This window comes from Tursiops truncatus, chromosome 14 (assembly GCF_011762595.2).
Source record: "Tursiops truncatus isolate mTurTru1 chromosome 14, mTurTru1.mat.Y, whole genome shotgun sequence".
Lineage (NCBI taxonomy): Eukaryota > Metazoa > Chordata > Mammalia > Artiodactyla > Delphinidae > Tursiops > Tursiops truncatus.
Genome location: NC_047047.1, coordinates 59,557,685 through 59,583,215, shown reverse-complemented (window position 1 = coordinate 59,583,215; position 25,531 = coordinate 59,557,685). Strand labels below are relative to the sequence as shown.

General features: G+C 40.8%; 1 protein-coding gene across 3 annotated transcripts in view; it reads right to left on the bottom strand.

The window, feature by feature from the left end:
• Positions 1-19,491, bottom strand: part of STRN (striatin) — a 117,977-nt gene extending 98,486 nt beyond the window's left edge. For 2 of the 3 annotated variants that reach the window (XM_019942867.3, XM_033838732.2), the window contains exon 1: positions 19,151-19,491. In XM_019942867.3, the coding sequence (XP_019798426.1) occupies positions 19,151-19,384 (234 nt within the window). In that variant the 5' untranslated portion in view covers positions 19,385-19,491. The remainder of the gene's footprint in view (positions 1-19,150) is intronic. The other variant, XM_019942868.3, reaches the window with a different exon arrangement.
• Positions 19,492-25,531: the final 6,040 nt, after the last annotated feature.

Below are 25,531 nucleotides of genomic sequence, written 5' to 3'. Positions count from 1 at the left end.
CCTGGTGGCGCAGTGGTTGAGAGTCTGCCTGCCAATGCAGCGAACATGGGTTCGAGCCCTAGTCTGGGAAGATCCCACATGCCACGGAGCAACTAGGCCAGTGAGCCACAACTACCAAGCCTGCGCGTCTGGAGCCCGTGCTCCGCAACAAGAGAGGCCGTGACAGTGAGAGGCCTGTGCACCGCGATGAACAGTGGCCCCCACTTGCCGCAACTAGAGAAAGCCCTCGCACAGAAACGAAGACCCAACACAGCCATAAATAAATAAATAAATAAAATTTTTAAAAAAACACAAAAGAATCTTACTAAATCAGTTTAGCAAGAACCCATCACCTTCAATATCTGACCAACCTCATTATCAATCAAATTCCTCATCCCCACCATCCCCTGGGTGATAGCTGATCACCTTGGCCTGCCTTCAGCAAGAATCCTGTAAGGTCAATTTAGTTAGAAACCCCCCTGATCCCTGATGTTCTTCTTAGTAATTTCCATCCACCTACCGCCCCACCCTGCCCGGCAACACACATGCACACACACACCCTCCTCATTGGCCACATATCCCACCTTTCCTTGTACTCGGGATTGAGCCCAGTTCCATATTAAGGTCTCTTTCCCTCTACTTCAATGGTTCCTGATTAAAATCTGCTTTTACCATTTTAACCACTGTCCAGCTCTGGTTTTCTTTAAAACTGCTAAATATAAAATTTAGACAGTTTCTAAAAATAAAATCTAAATTTAACCCTGAATTCTAAATAAGGACTCATATTGTTTCTTTTTTGTAGAAAAATTAGTGGCTTCTAGTCAGTGTTTCATGCTCTAAATCTCTTCTCTATTTCACGTTATAGCAAGTTTACAAAAACACTGCTTAAAAAAAAATCAATATAAGTAGATTCCTTAACTAGGGAAGTCAAGTTTTGTTAAAACAAGCTTTTATTAACAACTACTTGACTTTCAATTATCATAATACGTTAATTTTCTGATTTTAAAAAAACTAATATAAGGGACTTCCCTGGTGATCCAGTGGTTAAGACTCCGTGCTTCCACTGCAGGGGGCACGGGTTCAATCCCTGGTCAGGGAAATAAGATCCCACATGCTGCATGGCGTGGCCAAAAAACAAACAAACAACAACAAAAAACTAATATAAAAAATTAGGTTAAAATGTCAAGAGTTACAATCTTTACTCAGTCTGAAAAGCAAACAAAAGAGAACACAAAGTAGGGAAAATAGGGAAGACTCATAGACATATATAAAAAATATTTGATATAAATTAACTCATTTAAGCTTTGAAGTATATTGAATCTAAAAGATCAATAAATTCCTGCTTTCACTTTTCAAAAAAGTCAGTGAACATAACTTAATTTTTCCTGATAACTCAGGGCCATACTACATACATCAATTATTGAACTGTATCGTACAAAACTTCAGTGTTCTCTGATGTGATGTGAAATTCCTACTCCTGGTTCGCTCACTAATCTGTGTAACTTACTAAAGTTATTTAACTGCTCTGAGCCTCAGTTCCATCAACCATAAAATGAAAGAGTTTAACTTTTTTTTTTTTTTTCCAGTACGCGGGCCTCTCACTGTTGTGGCCTCTCCCACTGCGGAGCACAGGCTCGGGACGCGCAGGCTCAGCGGCCATGGCTCAGGGGCCCAGCCGCTCCGCAGCATGTGGGATCTTCCCAGACGAACCCGTGTCCCCTGCATCGGCAGGCAGACTCCCAACCACTGCGCCACCAGGGAAGCCCGAGTTTAACATTCTTTACTTCTATGAAACCAAAGATGACATGTGTGAAAAACAGAACTGAATAAGTACTGATCCCAAGATGATGAATATTCTTTTTAAAAAAGATTTCTATTTGCTTGCATTCTACTTATTTGCATCCTTTTCATGGGAGACTAATGGTATACAATTGAGTTAATGTTTTCCAAGGCAGTATTGCTTTGGCTAATTTTTTAAAAATTTATTATTGAATCCAAGACAACAGCCACCTTCCAAAAGATATCCTCATCCTACAGAATAATCATCCTCTTCTCTAAAGTTATCTGTATTTTGGTCAGCAGTAAGGCAGCAGGGGAAGGAAAGGAGGCTCTGCATTATTAGCCCAGGAGCTCCTTCCTGCAAATTTGAACTCAATTCTAACATCGTCATTATTAACATGTACTGTGATAGGTGCTAGAAAAAAAAAATTTTTTTTTAATTGGGCACAGATGAAGTTGCTAAAGCTCCAAGAGGAAAGGTACTGTCTCTGCTATTTACTGCTATATCCCCAAGCTCCAGAAGTCACTTGAATGTTGCAGATACCCAATAAATACCTGTTAAATTAAGTGAACAGATTCTTAAAAAGGAAACAGTATAAGGTAACACAGCCTAAGTGCCAAATGACACAGCAAGTACAGTTGACCCTTGAACAACAGGGGGTTAGGGGCATCTCCCCTCCGTGTAGTCGAAAATCCTTGTATAGCTTATAGTTGGCCCTCCATACTGGCAGTTCCTGTATATCCATGGTTCCTCAGCAGCAGATTCAGCCAACCTCGGATGGTATAGTACTGTAGTATTTACTATTGAAAAAAATCTGTGTATAAGTGGACCTACACAGTTCAAAGTTGTGTTGTTCAAGGATCAACTGTACTAAAAAAGGAACAACCACTAAAAACTAAGGGTATCTAAAAACTCTTCATGTTGGAAATGGGACTTAAGCTAAATCTGAATAAAGAACCCATAAATCTGAAAGAGTAATACAAACTATGAGGTGGTAGAAGGACATTCCAGAATGCAAACCCTTTTGAGCAATGGTTTAAAGAAAAAAAAGAAAAAGTAGACATGGCTTATGCACAAAGCAAGATTACATTATTTTGGTTTGGAAAGACCAAATAGGTAGGAAATATAAACAGCCGAATTATGGAGAGATTTGAAATCTTCTACAGGAAAAAATGAAAAATAAAAAAAGAATGTCTTGAACAAATCAATATTTTTAGACGCTTGAGAGGCAATATTGTGCAGAATGCCTTGGCCAAAGGAGAGACCAGAGGTAAAAAATCAGGAAGGTCCCTTGCTGCAGTCACCCAGATATGAGGTGATGAGGGTCTCAACCGGGGTAACAACAGTATTAGGAATTAAATAATTTAAAATGGATTTAGGGACTTCCCTGGCAGTCCAATGGTTTAGATTCCAGGCTTCCACTGCAAGGGGCACGGGTTCGATCACTGGTCAGGGAACTAAGATCTTGCGTGCTGCGTGGCGCAAACACAAATAAATAAAATTTAAAATTAATTAGTTAATTAATTAAATGGATTTAAAACTACACAGAGTTTATAAAATCAGATGTGCGGCTGGGATAGTGAAGACAAGAGAGTACAATGTTCAGTGAAAGCTGAATCTAGGTTTTTAGACAAGGTAAACGAGAGGCTGGGTATGGGGAGGAAGGTCAAGTTGGTTTGGGAGAAGGATTTTAGAAAGTACGATTGAGTTTCAAGTGATAAGTCACCCAGGTGAAGATTTTAGCAAGAAATTAGACATGTAGAATTGTAACTGTGGAAAGTACCAGGACTAACTAAAGATATAATTTTATGAGGCATCTAAATAAAAGCAATCAACTGGAGTGAGAGAACTTAAAGTGTAACTACGGACGGGAATTCCCTGGCGATCCAGTGGTTAGGACACCACACTTTTACTGCCGAGGGTGTGAGTTCAATCCCTGGTCAGGGAACTAAGATCCCACAAGCCACGTGGCATGAAAAATAATAATAATAATAAAATAAAATTATTTTTTTTAAAAAGTGTAACTACTGGAAAAAAGAGTAAAATCTGGTGAACAATTATCTGACTGGAGGACGGGAAGCAAGATCATAAGAGACTGAGAAATGAATAACCCAAAAAAGAGAAAGAGAACAAAGAAGCTGAGAGAGAGAAAGATGAGATTAGTATAAAACTGAAGGGAGTAAACGTGGCCTGTACAGAGATATGAAAGAGAATAAGGGATAGGGTGACCGAACTAATGGATAAGAGCTAAGAAGGGGGTTCCTTTTGCTGTTACTACCGGTTGGTTGGTTTTTAAACAGGAAAAACTAAAATGGCATTAGCAAAGTGGATATTACCATAGGTAGGATGGACTCAGGTCTACCTGAAGTTAAGTATCACTGCCTGATTATAAGCTCCGTGTGAACTGGAACCATACCTGCCTGTTCTCCATGGTGTCTCCAAAGTGTAGGAGGAATGCCAGGTATTCAATAAGTGCTTAGAGTTCCAACCAAAAACCTTGCAAGCAAAAGCATAATTTTTTTTTTTAATCCACAACAAATTTTCTACGAGCTTTTGGCAACTTTGGTATTTTCATATTTTAATCTTTTTGTGCTCATTCTCACTTAGGTAGCTGCATGGATCCGAAAGGCTAAACTTTAATTTCTGATGAAAAGATGCAGGCTTAGTGATAAGGAAATCAGAACTTTTCATTCTTAATTCTGGATAACAGAAGCATTTCTATTTTATTATTTAAAGAAGCAGAGTTCAAAAACGTTTGAAATCACAACATATTGGTAATGCAACTACAAAAAGAAAAGTAGAATACAAAGTAATGATGACTAGATATTTTATTTAAAATTAGATTTATCTTCACAGAAGAACTATTCCATTTGTTATCTACTTAGAAGGAAAAAGAACTGGGCATAAAATTTTAAGGTATGGGCTGTAGAAAAGAAGAAAAAATTGTCACATTATCCTGATGATTGTAAAGACTTCTTAGGACATGATGCCAAAGACACTTCCTGGAAGTCAGTGTTTAACACACAAAGGGAGAAGAAAACAAACCTACAGGCAAAACTACCAAAACCCAAGCACCATTTGCTGCAGCTAACATCAGGCTGCAATTATGAAGCCAGCAGCATCTCTGAAAATGAGCTCTGTCAGAATTACGTGGCAGGGCTCAGGCAATGCTCTAAACAGCAGAATTCAGACACAACTTGCTCTAAAAGGCTCCTTCCAGTGGAAGTCATAGCTAGCAGCAAGAGACAGATACACCGTTCCTCTGTATACCAACATAAAGATGCAGAACCAGTGGATATGGAGGGCTTACAGTACTATACCACTTTATATGAGGGACTTGAGCACCTGTGGATTTTGGTATCCATGGGGGTGGGGTCCTGGAACCAACGCTTTGCAGACACCAAGGGACAACCATTGTACATTACAATGACAAACACTGTAAATATCAAAGAAGTGTAGGACACAAGACTTGCCCTTAAGGACACAATTTAGCTGGGAGACAAGGTATACATACAGAGACACATATTTAATACATATTCATGTAACAATGTAACCTAATACATGATTCATTCAAGAACCATATATTAAGCAACTGCTATATGCAAGTTATTCGGCTGAACCTTAGGGAAATAAGAACACCCTTAAGGTGACTCACAATCTAGTGAGGAAACAAATATGCAAAGTATGAGATAGGTGGTATAATCAAGATACAGTAGAAGTTCTCACCACGAATCCTCTCTTAACCAACCCTATGGATTAACCAGTATTCTCTAGCCCCTTTGTAAAACACTGCCCAAAGCCCAAGGTATATTAAACATTCAAAGCTAGAGTATAGTATTCTCTGTAGTTTACTCATACACACTGGTTGACCAAGAGTCAACTAGATTTCCTCCCAAACCTGTTTACGGCAGCTGCACTTGTTACTTTGATTAGATAATTCAATTAAATATTAAATAAACCAGCAAAATATGGGTATGAAGACAAAGACTGTTGAATGATTCAGAAAGAAAGACAGTAAAGGAGACACCCTAAAAAATATTGCTGTCAAATTAGATGTGGGGGAAACAACTGTAAAAGACTGGAGAAAGGTCATTAAAAATCTACGGTTTTACACTCACTGTGCTTTACTCAAGGAAAACCAAAACCAGAAATCATTAACAATACATTATAATTGTAGCTTATTCAAGAATGACAACACGGGCTTCCCTGGTGGCGCAGTGGTTGAGAGTCCGCCTGCCGATGCAGGGGACATGGGTTTGTGCCCCGGTCCGGGAAGATCCCACATGCCGCAGAGCGGCTAGACCCGTGAGCCATGGCCGCTGAGCCTGCGCATCCGGAGCCTGTGCTCTGCAGCGGGAGAGGCCACAACAGTGAGAGGCCCGTGTACCGCAAAAAAAAAAAAAAAAAAAATGACAACACAGAACTCCGATCAGCATTCTAAAAAACAACAGTGAAGGGTCAGTGGGCCTGGTCTTACGCTGGCAAATGACCGTACGTTTATATATTTTTAACTTAAATTATTTCAAGTGTCATTTTAACCATCTTTTCGGGTTTACTGACCAACCAGTCTGGACGGCATTGGATAACAAAGCTTCTTTCTTATATATACAAAACTGTTAGGGGAGCATGAAGCTTCACTGTGTCTGGAGATCAGAGAGGTTTCCCAAAGAAAGTAAAATGAATGTTGGAAGATGATTAGAAATTCACCAGACAAGGGAGAGGAAAATATCCAGGCCTGTACATTGACTCAGAAGCATGAGAGAACAAGAAAAATGTCAAAATATTTCCTTCTACTTACTATGCCCAGGCCCATCACTCAAATTTTTCTCATGGCAAATTATTTAACCTCTCTTCTCATCTATGAATTAGGGAATAATTATGAATACCTTTATGATTTTTTAAATTATGATTAAAAAAGATTATAGGGACTTTCCTGGTGGCGCAGTGGTTAAGAATCCGCCTGCCAATGCAAGGGACACGGGTTCGACCCCTGATCCAGGAAGATCCCACATGCTGTGGAGCAACTAAGTCTGTGCGCCACAACTACTGAGCCTGCGCTCTAGAGCCCGTAAGCCACAACTGCTGAGCCCACATGCCACAACTACTGAGCCCGCACGCCACAACTACTGAAGTCCACGTGTCTAGAGCCCGTGCTCCACAACGAGAGAAGCCACCGCAGTGAGAAGCCCGGGCACCACAAAGAAGAGTAGCCCCCGCTCACCTCACCTAGAGAAAGCCCGTGCACCGCAACAAAGACCCAGTGCAGTCATAAATTAATTAATTAATTAGTTTAAAAAAAAGATTATACATGTAAAGTGTTTAGCACCGTACCTGGGACATGGCAAGTGCTGAGTAAATAAAACTATTATTATTTTTGGAGGGTAAAGAAGAAACGAAAGAGAGAAAACAACAGATAGAGTATGGGTTCTATTAGTGTGACCAGGGCACCATCTTCCCTGACTGACTGCTTTTTCAAGTTCAGTAAGTATGCTGACCCAGATCCCCAGGCTCCTCCTATTCCCTCCTTTTAGCTTGATAGGAATCCACATTCCTCAGGAGCAGGTTTTAGTTGTGCCTATCATTTAGGCTCCTTAGCTCACTGCTTAACTTTCTCATTTAGGAGGTATAAACAAAAAAACTGAGAACAAGTCCCAGACTGGGCTGTAATTTTCCATCAGGTGAAACTGGTATCACCCTTGTGGAATTTGACATCCTGTTTATTTCTCCTAACTAGATATGCTGGTACTGGATCCAATTTCTGTCACATGTAAATGAGTGCTAATAAAACCTGTGTGTACGGTGATGAAACACTCCCCCCCCCCCCGCCCCGCCCTTTCCTTGGATCCCTGTAGTGCAGTTATGCCGAGAACCTATTCACCACACCCAAAATACCTATTCCACCCAACCTTACTCAATATTTCCCAGAGCTCACCTGAATTCCAGGGCTTCTGCTCCCTTATTTTTCTCCCTATCTTATCTCCAGAACAAAATACCTACTCATTTTCCTTTGGCCATACTGCTTCTAACTAACTGTATGACAAATTTTCCTTCTTATGTAACAGTATTTTCTAATATCCCATCACCTTGTTCAGATAGGGTATTTTTATAACAAAAGTTAAACAGCATTAAAGTCTGCCAAAGAAGGTGAATTTTATTTCCTCAAATACCTTACTGCATTAAGAGCAAATACATGATTGACATATTACTCTGTTCAAATATAGCGTATGTAAAGTAGGTGAGCTAAGAATAACCTAATAACTAAAGCACTACACAAAATTTGATATATGATCAATAAACACAAACTATATTAATAAATATATACAGAACTTAATTAGGCTATTCTCAGAGCAAGCTGCAAAAGTCCCAAATTTGCAGACATTTTTTAAAAAGAAATAAACATTTTATTTCAATATTCACTACATAAAAATAAATAAAAGTATTAAAAGAAACTAGAGTGATACATTATTAAACACATTTCAGGAACATAAGTTGTTGAAGACTCTTCCTAAGCACCTTACAATATAATTGTTTCATTAAATTATTTTACCTGAAGAAAAGCTTGAAATAAATAAGAATTTTCTTTAAATTGTGACAGCTATTCAAAGCATACCTAAACAGTTAAGCCATGAACTAGTTTAAGTGATCCATTCAGCATAGTAGCTGCTTACATTCTCTTCACCCTATTAGTAGTGATTTCAGGTAAATATTATAATTCTCTTGTCTACTTCAGATCAGAAGCAGTCATTCAGGGTGAGGGATCAATAAAAGGAGACAATGTGGTATGGAGAACAATGGCCTGGCCTGAGTACTGGGACTCCTGAGTTCTAACCTAAATCTACACCAACTCACAGAGTGATCTAAGACAATTCACTTCCCCTCTCTGGCTCTAAATGATAAAACAAGGGATGAGACTGCTTAAGTTCTAAGGTCCCTCAGGAGGTAAAAATATGATTAGTGTCTATCCCTGTCAGCCTTAAAATTCTACAGTAGTAAGTACTAAAACGAAGACTACAGAAAATACATCCATTAGGAATTAAGAACAGGTGAATGTGTGCAGTGCAGTTTCTGCCTCCTGTCTGCCTATGTTCCCCTCAACCCCTCTGCTCCTTTCCCTGTCTATTCTTTTCTTCTACCCCCTTTTCAACTTCTCTTTCTTGCCTCAGATTTCTCTCCCAAACTACAATTTTCCTCTATTATGTCTCCAGGCTGCAATGCCTACAAGTTATTACCACCTACTACTGCCATCTCTGGGCTGCTCCCTGCTTTCACTACTGTCAATTTATTGTCCTTAAATCACTACTAACAGGGCAAAGAGAATGTAAGCAGCTACTATGCCAAATGGATCGCTGAAACTAGTTCATGGCTTCTAAAACATGATTTAAATAAATAATACAATCAAATGCATTCTGTCCCTAGAAATTTCAACCAAGAAGAGCAAACCATTTATTGGACACCTATTATGGGTCATGTACTGTGCATATTTTATCTTTTAAAAACCTTACAACTACTCTGCTTGGTGGGTATGTTATCTACAATTTACAAACAAAAGTGAGGTCCAGGGAATTCGCTGGTGGTCCAGTGGTTAGGACTCTGCGCTTTCACTGCCGAGGGCCTAGGTTCAATCCCTGGTCAGGAACTAAGATCCCGCAAGCAGCGTGGCCAAAAAATAAATAAATAAAAATTTTAAAAGTAAAATAAAATAAATAAAAATGAGGTCCAAAAAAATTATAAATCAGAAGTTATGGAGCTGTCTGACTAGAAGGTCCACACTTTCCACTGTCAAATTATGATGGTCAATAAATTGTTTTATCAAAATGGCGACCAAAGCAAGAAACTCCGAAGATCCCAAGGGCAATTTTATTTCTAATGGCCCAGAATTAAAACTTCCATAAATCAAAAAGTATAAAAAAAAAAAGTGTAGCTGACATCAAGTACATAGTAGGCTGACAAAGGGAAACCAGTTCCAATTATTTGGACTTTCAAACATCTTTCAAAGGCTGATTAGTAAAAGAGTTTGTTTTAAATTCTGCCTAAATTACCAAGATTTTGGAGAAAAGTTGTAAGTATCCTACCAGTACAAAGAAAAGTAATTTAGATAGTAAATAATATTTAGGGCTATAGGCACATCTCTTGATAAAGAAATGCTACCAATGATATTTCTCCCCAAATAATTATTGGGGCCATTTTTATTTGTCAGTTTTTGAAAGTAATATAAGAGAATTTAGTTTCTATTAACGATGCCGTGAAACAACTCTCCTACTGAAAAGAGCTAAAAGTTCTAGATAAAATATTTCTACAATCATCTTAAAAAACAAAGCTGGGGCTTCCCTGGTGGCGCAGTGGTTGGGAGTCCGCCTGCCAATGCAGGGGACACGGGTTCGTGCCCCGGTCTGGGAAGATCCCACATGCCACGGAGCGGCTGGGCCCGTGAGCCATGGCCGCTGAGCCTGCGCCTCCGGAGCCTGTGCTCCGCAACAGGAGAGGCCACAACAGTGAGAGGCCCGCGTACCGCAAAAAAGGAGAAAAAAAAAAAAAGCAAAGCTGGTGAGAAAGTAAGGAATTATTTGACCAAAATTGAAGGGAAAATGGGAACCCATGAGGTAAGGGAACAAAAGCCACTTTTGCCCTTTGGTGATGACCAATCAGAACAAATCCGAGCTTCAGTTTTGACAGCTTTGCAGGACCCAAAAGGCAAAATGCAAAGACCAGAACCATCCAGAGTATAGAGTCTAATAGGAGATATACATTTAGCTAAGGCCCTAAAGGGCCTATACCCTCAAGGCAAAGGTGAAGCAGAAGTATATTGGCCCACATAAGTATTTACAACCAAAATAGGCGTCAACTATTTGGGTGCTCCAAAACTTCAAGCAACGAATTTGCTTTAAAGTGGGTCAGTCTAAGTAATGCCTCTAGAAACCCACCAGAAACAAAGGCAAAACTTTCTGAAGAAGAAACCTTTATTTGAGGCCTGATTTAGTCCTATACTTTTTCAAGGACAGTGAGCAGCACACAGGTATCTATGCATACAAAGAAACAAGTCATCATGAGCAGGAGCCAGCAAAAACAGCAGACCACAGAAAGGGACCTCCAAGACCTCACACATAGGAAGAAGAGAGACTCCAACTTCAAAATAACTGGGGACTTCCCTGGTGACACAGTGGTTAAGAATCCGCCTGCCAATGCAGGGGACACGGGTTCCAGCCCTGGTCCTGGAAGATCCCACATTCCGCAGAGCAACTAAGCCCATGAGCCACAACTACTGAGCCTGCGAGCCACAACTCTAGAGCCCGCGAGCCACAACAACTGAGCCCACCTGCCACAACTACTGAAGCCCGTGTGCCTAGAGCCCATGCTCTGTGACAAGAGAAGCCACCGCAATGAGAAGCCCATGCACCACAACAAAGAGTAGGCCCCCGCTCACTGCAACTAGAGAAAGCCCGCTTGCAGCAACAAAGACCCAATGCAGCCAAAGATAAATAAATTAATTAATTAAAAACAAAGAGACAGACTCAGAGGGAAAAAGGCCATGTGAAGAGGCAGAGATCAGAGTTAACACTGTCACAAGCCAATGAACACCCGGGGCTACCAGAAACTGGTAGAAGCAAAGAAGGATCCTCCCCTTGAGGCTTTGAAGGGAGCGTGGTCCTGCTGAAACCTTGATTTTTAACTTCTAGTTTCCAAAACAATTTCCCGTGCTGATGTGTGATGGTGTGAAGCAGGCGAACTGGATCTCCTCTCCTTTCTGTGCTACCCCTGGGGCCTTTCGGTGTTCAGTGCATTCACCATGCCTCACACTGTGCAACTCCTCATCCAGGTGATGTCCCAGCTTCTAGGCCACTTTCCACTGTCTCAAGGCATCTGTCCTCTAGGCCACTCCCTCAGGCTCCATGCTCACCTACGTGCCAGCGCATGGCAACATGGTGATCTTCTATTTCCACTATGCCGTCTTCGTTAGCTGGAATACTTGTATGGAGACAGTCAGTTATCCCATCATCTAATATTTGGTCACCCAGTGTACACCTCATAAAATAAATGCATAAGATCAATCAATTGAAACAATTCTTTTATCTATTATTTTTCAAAATAATGTGTTGGTTAATTAGCATCCTCTAATGGAGATCAGTAAAAAAAAAAAAAAAAAAATAGAAAAAAAAAACAAAGAAAAAGAAATAACTATACTCACTAGGTTTAAAGAATAAAAGACGACCCTGAAAATATCTTCAGGGAATAGGAAGCTGCTAAGAAAAGATGCAGCAGATTTATAAATGGAACCAAAACTGAAGTTCAACAATAACCAAAATCACAAACTCACTAGATGACCTTAAAACACTAGATTCAACTGTAGAGAAAATTAATGGACTGGATGATAAATCAGAATAAACTATCTGGAATAAAGCATGTAGTGATTAAAAAAATGGGAAATATAGAGCAGATAAAGAAGGCCTAAGATACATGTAATCAGAGACCCAAAAGGAAAAGAAAAGAGAATAAGATAGAGGAGAAATCTAAAGAGATAATGACCAAGAATTCTGCAGAACTAATGAGATGTCAATCTAGAGATTCAAGCCTAACAAAGTCCCAAATAAAATAAAAGGAAATCTATACCTTGACACATCATAATGACACTACAGAACACCAAAGTCAAGAGGAAATCTTAAATGTAGCTAATAAAATAAGCTAGAGAACAGTATGTAGAACACAGTAAAATCTCCATGTTTGTTGTTTTAAAATAAAAAGGGAAATGATAAGTCACATTAGTGTGACTCTGATTAACTGAGAAGGTTGTAAGGATCAAGGAAGATAATGTATTTGAGAAGTTTTTTAAAAACCATAAAGGTATCTGGAGATTTAAGTGACAGGACTTGTATGAAACCTATTTCATTCGTGGTCATTTAACCCTTCTCTGGGCTTCACTTTACCTCTAAAATAAAGTTGTAGGTGATTACTTCCAAAGTTTATTCCAGCTCAAAGATTACTATATCATTATATCTCTCATTCAGCAGGAGGTGATTCAAGCTATAATATTCTACTGCCTAAAAATGCTAGGTACCATCAGAAAGAATAATAGAAAAATAACAGAAATTATATCCCAAATTATATAAAAAGTCATCCATATCTGGAATACAAACACAAGTGTTGAAATCACTAACATACATAATAACAGAAAAGGACGACTAAAGCAATGGTTCTCAATCCTTGCTGTATATTAGAGCCACCAGGAAACTCAAAAGAATACTAATGCCATGGACCCCCTAATTCTTATCTGATTTAAATGATCTGGGGTACAGGCCAGGAAACGAATATTTTTTAAAGCTTCTCAGATTATTCTAAGATTGCAGCTAAAGTTGAAAAACACTGAACTAAAGTGACAAATACTAGGATATGTTTTAAAAGAGTAGAACCTCTATAATCTTTCCAAAATATATTTAAAGATTATAAATTGTCAAGAATATGAATAGAATGAAAAACGAACCTGTTTACAAAATTATACCATACCACAATGGGGTTCACCTGTTCCAAGTTAAAAGGAAGTGGTTTAAAAAGGCCAAATAATACCAAAGATTAGTTTTATAGAGTGGTTGGTAAATGTATATAATTTGTTATCCAAAAAGTCATGCAAGGTTAAGACAAACATATTCAGAGAAATTTATATGTTCCAAACAACAGACACATAGTGGATTATAAAGAAAAGCAAGAACATTTCAAGTATACAGTCAATGTCTTGAGGCTGACCGACGGACAGATGAGGCGGGAGGGTGCCGAAGGGCCGGGTCGGGGCGTCCGTCCCAGCCCAGCCCAGCCCTGTGAGTGAACCCCGCCTGTTATGTGCTCTGGAGGGAGCTCACATCCAGCCTGGGCGCCCAGCTCACGTGACAGACAGGTCACACTGTTGGCCACCCCCTCTCTCTCGGCGAGTCCCCTTGGGGGAGAGAAAGATGGGCTGTGACCACCCACCAGGCCAGGAGCATGGTGGTCGGCTGCCCAGGGGAGTCTGCTCCTCCAAGGAACCTTGCCTCTGCTCCCCTGGGCCCAGGGCGGCCCGCCTCGGGCCTGCCTTTCCCGGCCTGAGGGTCCCCGTGGCCTCTCCTGGGCTCCTGGACACTGAGTCCCACCCTGGATCCCACCTGACGGTGCCTCAGGAGGGGACAGGATACCGCAGGGTGGCCCCCACTTCCTCCTGGCCTTCCCTCACTGTGTCCCCCCTCACAGTGGCCCTGATGCTACCTGCCTGGGCGCTCCAAGGGCAGCGGGGAGAGAGACTGATTGCTATGGAATGGCAATAATTCACTCCTCCATAAATGTCCCTGAGTGCCATGATCCGACCCAGAGTATTAGACTGCATGGTCCCAGGATGACAATTACATGCTCTAGCCTTAGAAGATTTATGACTGAAGATTCTGCTTTTCTCTGGGGACAAGGAGACAAATTGGAGTACAAATTTAACATCATGCACTTGATACCATTTATTTATTCGGCCCTTACTTTGTGTTATGTACCAGACTTCTGCTAGATATTTTAAAATATCTCATTTAATTCTCACAAGGTAGTTTATCAGCCTCACCTTACAAATGAGGACACTAAGGTCCTGAGAGGTCATAATTACGGTAAACATATATTTTTAGCATGAAATAAAATAGTAAGTTTTAAAGCAAAGATTTAAATCCAGGTCTATGCCATGTTGCCTTTCACTGTAATTGTAAATAATAGTTATAATAATAACAAAACATAAACTGTCATTTTAAGTACTTATTTTGTCCATTTAAATGCTCAGTAGGGCTTCCCTGGTGGCGCAGTGGTTAAGAATCCGCCTGCCGATGCAGAAGAACGGGTTCGAGCCCTGGTCCCGGAAGATCCCACATGCCGCGGAACAACTAAGCCCGTGCGCCACAACTACTGAGCCTGCGCTCTAGGGCCCACGAGCCACAACTACTGAAGCCCGCGTGCCTAGAGCCCGTGCTCCACAACAAGAGAAGCCACCGCAATGAGAAGCCTGCACACTACAACGAAGAGTAGCCCCTGCTCATCGCAACCAGAGAAAAGCCCGCGTGCAGCAACGAAGACCCCAAAGCAGCCAAAAATAAAAAAAATTTAAAAATAAATAAATGCTCGGTAAACCTTCACAATAGTCCTATGAAGCTGCTCAGTCAAAATAATTGAGGGCTTCCCTGGTGGCGCAGTGGTTGAGAGTCCGCCTGCCGATGCCAGGGACACGGGTTCGTGTCCTGGTCCGGGAAGATCCCACATTCCGCGGAGCGGCTGGGCCCGTGAGCCATGGCCGCTGAGCCTGTGCGTCCGGAGCCTGTGCTCTGCGGCGGGAGAGGCCACAGCAGTGAGAGGCCCGCGTACCGCAAAAAAAATAATAATAATAATTGAGTCATAATTGACTCCCCTTTTTCTCAAATCTCACAACCTATCGTTCGGCATATCTTGCTAGTTCTACCTCCAAAAATGTATTCAGGATCCATTATATTTTGAGTATGTATCACATGTGAATATTATTCACCTATCGCATCACTATTGCCCTAGTTCACCTCTGGCTTGGATTATTAGAATAGCCTCCTAACTAGACTTTGATTTATCTCCCCTTTCTCCCCTCCAAGTCTATTCTGGATCCTTGCAAAGGGTTGCATTTAAAGATGGTGTCACTCTTTTGCTCAAAACATTTCAACAGGTGCCCATCTTGCTGAGGTAAAAATAAAGCCCCTTACAATGAGCAAGACCCAGTATCTCTGACATCATTTCTTCCATTCTCCTCCTCTACTCCAGCCACACTTGCCTAAACACTCTGCAAACATTCCGAGCATGTTTCCCCTTCCCCCTACTCTTCCCTCTGCCTAGAACACTCTTTCCTCAGATGTCACCTTTTCAGGTCTTTGTTTAAATAACACCTTAACAATAGTAAAGCCTTTCTTCCCCACTCCACCCTCTCAAGCGCTCCATATCCTCCTTACCTTACCTTATCACAGCACTTATTACCACCCAACGTCTGATGAATGTATTCATTTATTGCTGCCAGTCTTCCCCCACGATTTAAGCTTCATGCAGGTAGGATCTGTTTTAATCGTTATCGTTTCTCCAGTGCCTTAGAACAGGACTTGGTATGAAGTAGGTACTTGAAAACATTTGTTGAATGAAAATATGAACCAATAATGCCAAAACCCAGACTCATAAACATTCCAGCACAGCCTCCATACCATATGCCCTAATACTCAATCATATCACCTTTTTTCATGCAATTCAGCATTTCCAGGTAGACAGCAGAGCCTCCCCTACCACACACAAACTTCTAAATCTAGGAACAATACCTTCTATTTTTTACTTACATGCTTCTTTCCCAGAAGTCAGTAATTTTCAAATACTGAGCCTTAGGTTCTCATTACTTCATAAATTCTTTCTTCCTGCTAATCTCCCCATTCACTATTAGCCCTCCTCTCTTATGCTAGCCTAAGAAAATTTAAACCCCCCAAATGATAAACTCTGATTCTACTGCATTTTGTTTGTTCTATCACTCCTATTAGACTGTTTCTTTGAAATCATCTAGCACAATGTCTCATACACAGAAAATTCTCTCAAATGTTATGATTTGTATTCTATCTCCAATTCCTTACACAAATATAAAGCTCAATAATAACCGTAACCAATCTTTTCCCATGAATTACCTATTCTCATATGAATGGTGGTGGTGAGGCAGGAGGGGGATTGCCAAAAGTAAAAAGAGAATTTCATATTAACCTAGATGGGCAAGGGGGCAAAAAATGTCCAATTTTTTGGCACAATGTGGCCAGTTCCTTACTCCCAAGATCTGAAGGAAGGAGGAAGTGGTGCCGGCAGGCCAGGGAGATGAGAGCTTGGACTGCCTTTCACAACTCTGCCCTGGCAACTTGAAAGAGCAGGACTGACAGGTTCCTGAAGGGACAAATTAGACCTAATCTTAAAGGTATTTTTGTTGACTCTAGTGTTAATGACTTAAGCAGAGATTTAAAAATAAAAGGAGGATACCAACTGATCCAAATTTCATTCATTCAATTCTTATTTCCTACTGTTTTTCTAGAAAAATTCCAATGGGAAAAGAAAAAAAAAGGACATGGTCAAATTTAATGATGTTGATGTAAAGAAATGATTTTTAAAATATATTTTCAATTATGCTAATAAAAGGGTCAAAGAGCACAGATTCCTGTGAACTCTCTCCTTCCAAAATACATACTTGTTCTGTTTAAAAACTATGGCACATTTTCTAAGTTTCTCCATGGATGCTTAATTTAATTGGAGCACAAACCAAAAGATACTGTAAAAATGTAGTACCCTTAATATGATGAGCACCAATGGGAAACCTACCAGAAGTTTAAGATTTGCGATAAATAACCCGGTAAGTAGTATGTGTATATGTGTATACTTTGGGGGAAGGCGTAGAGGGGGCATAACTAAAGAGTAACTACAGTTACAGGTAAATTGAAAAGTTAAATATGGGGGTTGGGGGGAAAGGAGTTGAGATAGGTTGGAAATTCTCAAATTTCCCAGGTAATGAGGTAAGAATTGTTGTTTGTTTTTGAACAAAGTAGTGTGATTTATCTTACATTCCCTAAACTGGATAAGAAATTAAAATTTAAGCAGCTGCATACAAAAATCATTATCCACAACTGTACAACATTAAAGTTAAAGCCTGCCTTTAATACTTCCGTTAAGTCTGAAATCCACAAGCTCACTTATGGAATGCATTGCTAGTTCATTATGAGAAAAATTACAAATTTTTCCCTGACCACTCCATCTAAAACAGCTGCCCTTATCACACTCTACACTTGTACCCTGATTTATTTTTCCCATAGCAGCTGCACTGTGGATCAGTATACTATATAGTTGCATTTGCTGACTGTTTGCCTCCCGACTAAAACATAAGCTCTATGAGGGCAGAAGCTTTGTCAGTTTTGTTAATCCCAGGGCCTAGAGGCACAGTATAAGCACTCAATAAATATGCTGAATAAATGATGGAAGTGAAGTTCAAAGAGGTTAAAGGATTTCCTCAAGGTCACAGAGCTGGCAGCAACCACAGCTTGTATTATAACCCTTTCTGCTTGCTCCTTCCACGACCACTTCCACTCCACCAAAGCAGCCCGTTCCAGCACATGATTCTATTTCTCCTTTTCTTTTTTTTAAGTGCCAAAGAAAATACATGCTACCCAAAACGGTGACACCGTGGGTAGCATTTTAACTTCAAGTGTTTCACCAACCATAACTACACTCAGATTTCATAAGCATACAGTATTAGCCAGTAAAACAGAAAGGCACAGCCACTCAGAGTTCTTTAAGTTCTTGGTGAAATTGGTGTATGCCTTGGAAGTGCCTTGAAAGTTTTAAGAACAACCACTGAAACCTACTTACCAATTCAGAAGGGCCTGCAAAATATCAGCCTCACTTTCATTCTTCTAAGAGCCCACGATAGCTTCCTCCCTGGATATACTGGGCTGGCCAAAAAGCTCGTTCGGTTTTCAGTAAAAATAAGAGACACATTTTTCTTTTTCACTAAGAACTTTATTGAACAACGCATTCATTAAACTGAACGAACCTTCCAGCCAACCCAATACTTTACCTTGCAGATTATGAAAGGAAATGTAATCAACTTTAAAGCCCCTTTTAGTTCCTTTTAAATTACAAGTTAATCTCACAAAACCTTGAACAGAAAATTAACCCTTAGGAAGCTTCAGATTCTGAGAACTGAAAACCATCCCTGAACCATCATCTGACTGTGAAAATCCACGAAATTCATTCAAAATCCACGAATCTAAAACAGCTGAAAGAAACGCGGGAGGGGGTGAGAGAGAAGGAAGAGAAGAAACATTTACAGATATAAAAAGGGAGCCGACATTCCTAGTAACACTTTGGCCCAAGAGCAGCATCTTGCCTAAAGTCAAGGCCCCACGGACACAACTTCTGGTCTTCTTTGATCACCTTCCTTACAGACAGGCGCCAACTGTCAACACCTTTTACGGGGACCGTCTCTAGACCTAGGATGGGACTCACTAGGACAGGACATGATTTGCTCATCTCGCAAAACTACTGTCAGCCCAATTAGTAAACTGAAAGGGAAGACCTAAGATGTGGAATGGCAAGAGCGCTGAAATGAGCCTGAGAGTTAAGAGTGGGAAGGAGCAGATGAAAAGGTGCGGGGAGGGTAAACAACGCATCACGGGCGGGAGTGGGAACCTGGGTCGAGGAAGTGGGGTCGGCGAAAGGCAAAGGTGAAGGGAGGAAGGGGACAAGGTTCTGGGTGGGATGGGCGGGAGCAAAGGGGGAGGGGACGAGCGAGGGCTGAGCGGGGGAGGGGGAAGGGTCCGGGGCGGGGCGGAAGGGAGCGAAGAGGCGGGATGAAGAGGGCCAGGCCGGGAGGGTCTTTACCTGCAGCTCCGCCCGCTCCACTTCCCACTGGGCTCTCTCGACCTCGAAGCGGGCCCACTCGTGCTGCAGGAAGTGCAGGATCCCCGGGAGACTGTACTGGGCTCGGGCCGCCCCCGCCGCAGCCGCCCCGTCGCCGGCCGCGGCAGCCTCCGCCAGAGGCCCGAGACCCTTGGCACCGCCGGCGCCCGGGTGGTTGTTGCTGAAGAAGACGCCGGGACCCGCTTGCTCGTCCATGGCGGCCGCGGGAACCGGGGGAGCTGCCCAGGCGCCCAGCAGCGGAGGCAACTGCAGCGGCCAGCAGCGCCTCCCTCTCCCTCCGCCGCTCCCCGCCCACACCCCAGTCAGCAGGGAGCAGCCGCCTGGGCGCGGGGGCCGACCGAGCCCGGGACGGGCCGGGAAATGGGTCAACTGCGGCGCGCGGGCTTCCCGGGGCTTGCTGGGAAATGTAGTCGCAGGGCGTGGCGCCGGCGAGCGCGGCCCGGGCGGCCTGTGGGGTTGCGATCGGCTGGGGCGGGGCCGCGGCCCTGCCCCAGCCCCAGTCCCGCCCATGCCCGCGGCGGAGGGGGCCGCCCCCCGGCGGGGAGCGCGGGTTTCCTCACTCTAGGGGCAGGGCGCTGGCGGGTGGTGCTGCAGTCTCCCTCGCACGCGGAAGTTCTCGGGCGACGCTCGCTGTTGCACACACACACACACGGAAGTTATCGCGCTGCAATGCCAGCCCGAGCTGCACATCTTTCAGGGCTTCCTGGTAGTTCTGCTAAGAAACAAGCTCAAAGCGAGCTTCGCCAGTTCGGCGGCTGGACCGGGGTTCTCCAGCCAGCACATTCGGACCTCTCCCTTCTGCTCCGACTTGGGTGATTCTCTGACCCTAGACACTCCTGAGTTCTGTACATTTCCGTATCGCTGTCGCTCCTGCCTTTCTTTTACACTTAGGGTTTAATCAAACCTGTTGCCTGATCAGTTTTCACTTAGAAGGAACTCTGATCATCTCTCTCCTGGACTCAACCCAGCAGCTTTCTGCTTATTCCAAATTCTGGTTTGTTGACACTTCATCTGAAACACTACTCCGCTGAAGTCCTTTTCCCTTTGTAGTTAATGTTGCAGTAAATCCTGTAAAAGTTTCGGATAGCCAAGGCTTTGTTATTTCAATCTCGTTTTTTCTTATTCCCGAGCAATTTATAGTCATTTCAGCAAATATTTGACTCTAAGTGCTATCTGTCACTGGGGATATAAAGATAAATGACACTATTCCTGCCATCAAAGGGAGACTGGCAAATATACAGTCAATTCTCACAGTGCCTTAAAGTTAAATTACCTGAAAAAACAAAAGTGCCTTTCTGCTCCCTAGAGCTATCTTAGGTATCCAGGCACTTCTCCCTTTTCACTTGTCGGGTTCCCAGTTTCTTCCACGGTTCATTTGCAAACTGGCGATAGTATTAGCCTACCGAAAGCACACCGAACTCCTTTCTAGTCTTTCTCTCTAAATGTTATCCTCTCCCAAGTCTTTGAAGTTACGTCACTATAAATTCACACTACAGCGATAATGAAAGGAAGGCACCTGAAAAAAACTTAACAAATGAACTTGAAATTAAGCACTTATTTTGTCCCCATAGCAAGTCATTTTGTAATTCTTTTGTGGCCATGAAAAAAAATGTAAAGATATAGGCTGGTGAGTGACATGTCAGGGAAGGACATCCTGTCCCTGTGCTCCCCCCTCCCCCTCTTCCCATTGCTACTTGTGGAAAGGACAGGAAACACATTGTATCTAATCTGGTTGCAAAGATGGCTAGCTCTCTCTCCCAGTTATTCAATGTTTCAGCTTTATGAATTCATTCTTTATTGTAATAAAAGTTTAATCCAGGCCTGACCAAATTCCCTGTGTCGTAAATTATTTTGGCTGTAAGCGTCCTCTGAGATACTACCCAGTCCTCTCATTTTACAGTTTAGGAAACTGAAGTCCAAAGAAGTTGAACTTGTTCACAATGAGGCTTTGAGTGAGTGGCACAGTCAAAACTAGAAACCAGAATTCCTGATTGCTAGTTCTGTTAACAGGTTGCCTCCTCTCTTACTTGTCAGATCTATCAGAGTATCAAGGGGACAATAATGCAACAATGGCATAGTTTTTCATCTGAAGGATTTAAGTAATCTTACAAGTTTTGAATGTTAGAAGTTTTTTTCCCCCTCTAATAGAAGACATGTCTGACAATTCCTTTAAATACATTTATAACATACTATAAAACATGATTAAATTTAATGGTAACTGTTCAAGAACCCATAACACCTTTAGCTAGATTCACCAAGAAAAAAGAAAGAGGACTCAAATAAATAAAATCAGAAATGAAAGAGGAGATGTTACAACTGATACCACAGAAATACAAAGAATCATGAGACAATTACAAACAATTATATGTCAACAAATTGGACAACCTAGAAGAAATGGATAAATTCCTAGAAACATACAACCTATTAAGACTGAATCAGGAAGAAATAGAAAATCTGAACCAAGCAATTATTAGTAAGCAGGGTGAATCGGTAATCAAAAACCTCCTAATAAACAAAAGTCCAGGACCAGAGAGCTTCACTGGTGAATTCTACCTAACATTCAAAGAAGAATTAATACCAATCCTTCTCAAACCCTTCCAAAATATTGAAGAGAAGGTAACTCTTCCAAATTCATTTCATGAGTCCAGCATTACTCTGATGCCAAAACCAGACAAGGATGCCACATGAAAAGAAAATTACAGGCCAATATCCCTGATGAACATAGGTGCAAAAATCCTCAACAAAATATTAGCAAAATTCAGTAATACATTAAAAGGATCCTTCACCATGATCAAGTGGGATTTATTCCAGGAATGCAAGGCTGATTGAAAATCTGCAAATCAGTCAATGTGATACATCACATTAACAAAATGAAGAATAAAAATTATATGATCATCTCAATAGATGCAGAAAAAGCACTTGACAAAGTACAACATCCATTTATGATAAAAAACTCTCAACAAAGCAGGTATAGAAGGAATGTACCTCAACATAATAAAGGTCATTTATGACAGACCCACAGCTAACATCATACTAATGGTGAAAAGCTGAAAGCTTTTCCTCTAAGATCAGGAATAAGACAGGATGTTTACTCTTGCTACTGTTATTTAACATAGTATTGGAAGCGCTAGCCAGAGCAATTAAGCAAGAAAAGAAAAGAAAATGCATCCAAAGTGGAAGGGAAGAAGTAAAACTGTCACTCTTTGCAGATGACATAATACTATATCTAGATGCCATCAAAAAAGTTAGTACCAATAAACAAATTCAGTAGTGTTGCAGGATAAAAAAAAAATCAATATACAAAAATCAGTTGTATCTCTCTATGCCAACAACAAACTATCAGAAAGAGAAATTAAGAAAAGAATCCCATTTACATTTGCATCAAAAAGCATACAATACCTAGGAATAAATTTAACCAAGGAGGTGAAAGACCTGTACACTGAAAACTATAAGATATTAAAGAAAGAAATTGAAGATCACACAAATAAATGGAAAGATATTGCATGCCCATGGATTGGAAGAACTAATATTGTTAAATACTACTCAAAGCAATCTACAGATTCAGCACAATCCCTATCAAAATTCCAATGGCATTTTTCACAGAAATAGAACAAGTATTCCTAATATTTGTATGACACCACAAAGGACCCTGAATAGTCAAAGCAATCCTAAGAAGAACAAAGCTGGAAGCATTACACTCCCTGATTTCAAACTTTATTACAAAACTATAGTAATTAAAACAGTATGGTATTGGCATAAATACAGACATAGATCAATAAAACAAAGTAGAGAGCCCAGAAATAAACCCACACATACATGGTCAATTAACTATAACAAAGGAGCCAAGAATATATAATGGGGAAAGATTGTCTCTTTGATAAATAGTGGTGGGAAAACTGGACAGCCACATGCAAAAGAATGAAACTGGACCACTAACTTATACCATACACAAAAATTAACTCAAGAAGGGTTAGACTTGAACAGGAGGCCTGAAACCATAAAACTAGAAGAAACATAAGTGGTAAGCTCCTTTTTTTAAATTAATTTTTATTGGACTATTGTTGATTTACAGTGTTGTGTTAGTTTCTGCTGTACAGCAAAGTGAATCACTTACACATATACATATGCATATACTACCGTGTATCGAGAAGAGTTCCCTGTGCTATACAGCAGGTCCTTATTAGTTATCTATTTTATATATGGTAGTGTGTATATGTCAATCCCAATCTCCCAATTTATCTCCCCCCCCACTTTTGCCCCCTAGTAACCGTAAGTTTGTTTTCTACATCTGTGACTCTATTTCTGTTTTGTAAATAGGCTCATTTGTAACATTTTTTTTTAGATTCCACATATAAGCGATATCATATGATATCTGTTTTTTTCTGTCTGACTGGTAAACTCCTTGACATAGGTCTTGGTGATGATTTTTTAATCTGACACCAAAAGTAAAAGCAAGTAAAGCAAAATCAACAAGAGGGACTATATCAAACTAAAAAGCTGCACAGCAAAGGAAACCATCAACAAAATAAAAAGGCAACCTACTAAAGGGGAGAAATACTTGCAAATCATATATCTGATAAGGGTTTAATATCCAAAATATATAAAGAACTTATACAACTCAACAGTAAAAAACAATCAGATTTTTAAATGGGCAGAAGATGTGAATAGACATTTTTCCAAAGAAGACATGCAGATGGCCAAAACAGACACAGGAAAAGATGTTCAACATCATTACTCATCAGGGAAATGCAAATAAAAACTAAGATGAGATATCACCTCACACCTGTTAGAATGGCTATAATCAAAAAGACAAGAAATAACAAGTGTTGGGAAGGATGTGAAGAAAAGGGAACTATTGGTGGGAATATAAATTGTTGCAGCCACTATGGAAAACAATATGGAGTTTCCTCAAAACATTAAAAATAAAACTACTATATGATCCAGCAATTCCACTTCTGGGTATATATCTGAAAGAAACGAAATCACTATCTCAAAGATATATCTGCATTCCCATGTTCATTGCAGCATTATCTATAATAGCCAAGACATGGAAACAACCTAAGTGTCCATCAAAGGATGAATGGATAAAGAATATGCAGTGTATATATATACAATGGAGTATTATTCAGCCATAAAAAAGAATGAAATCTTGCCATTTGCAACAACATGGATAGACCTAAAGGGCACAATGCTAAGTGAAATAAGTCAGAGAAAGACAAATAGCATGTGATCTCTCTTATATATATATTTAAACACACACACACACACACACACACACACACACACACACACCAAAAAACCCTAAAAAACCAATCTCATAGATAAAAAGAACAGATTCGTGGTTGTCAGTGGTGGGAGGTAGGAGAAATGGATGAGTGGGGTCAAAAGGTAATAAATAAATAAATATAGAGATAACTTGGACTATCACATATATACAACAGCACTGCTTTAATTCATAGTTTGACCTTATTATAATACCTTTTTGCCTTTCAAGGACTTATTTACACATAAAATAGTATTTATGATCTATCATATTACAAAACCTTCACTCAGTACACCAAAATATTAAGAGTGGTTATATTAAGGTGGAATTCTAAGAAATTTACTTTTTTCCCCCCCAAAATTTCCACATCTGGTAATATTTCTTTTGTAACTTAACAAAAAACATCATTACTTTTTTTTGTGTGTGTGTGGTATGCGGGCCTCTCACTGTTGTGGCCTCTCCCGTTGCAGAGCACAGGCTCCGGACGCTCAGGCCCAGCGGCCATGGCTCATGGGCCCAGCCGCTCCGTGGCATGTGGGATCTTCACGGACCAGGGCACGAACCCGTGTCCCCTGCATCGGCAGGCGGACTGTCAACCACTGCGCCACCAGGGAAGCCCCAAAACATCATTACTTTTAAAAGAACTTCTCGTAGATTTCTTTTGCTCTAAACTGCTTTAAGAAAATAAGGACCATGAATCTCATCACTTCTTCCTATACTGAATCAGCTCCTGAAAATGTTAATTTTTGAGTAGTGAGCTTACCAGTGATTTGTTTTCTCTGTGCCTGTCTGTCACATTTTCTGTGTTCAGCAGGAATTACTTTTTTTAAGTAAATGTTTTATTGCATATAACACAGGTACAGAAAACCTCCAAAGTGCTAAGTGAACATCTCAGGGAACTTTCACAAACTGAACAATTGCATGCAACTACCACCCAGAACATGAAACTGAATATGGCAAACCTCTTGGAGTCCTCTCTGGATGTGCATTTTCAGATACAACAGCAAAAATGTTTTTGAATTTCAAAAAAATATCCTGAAAACATTAATAACTAGAAAGGACATGCTATTTGTAATGAG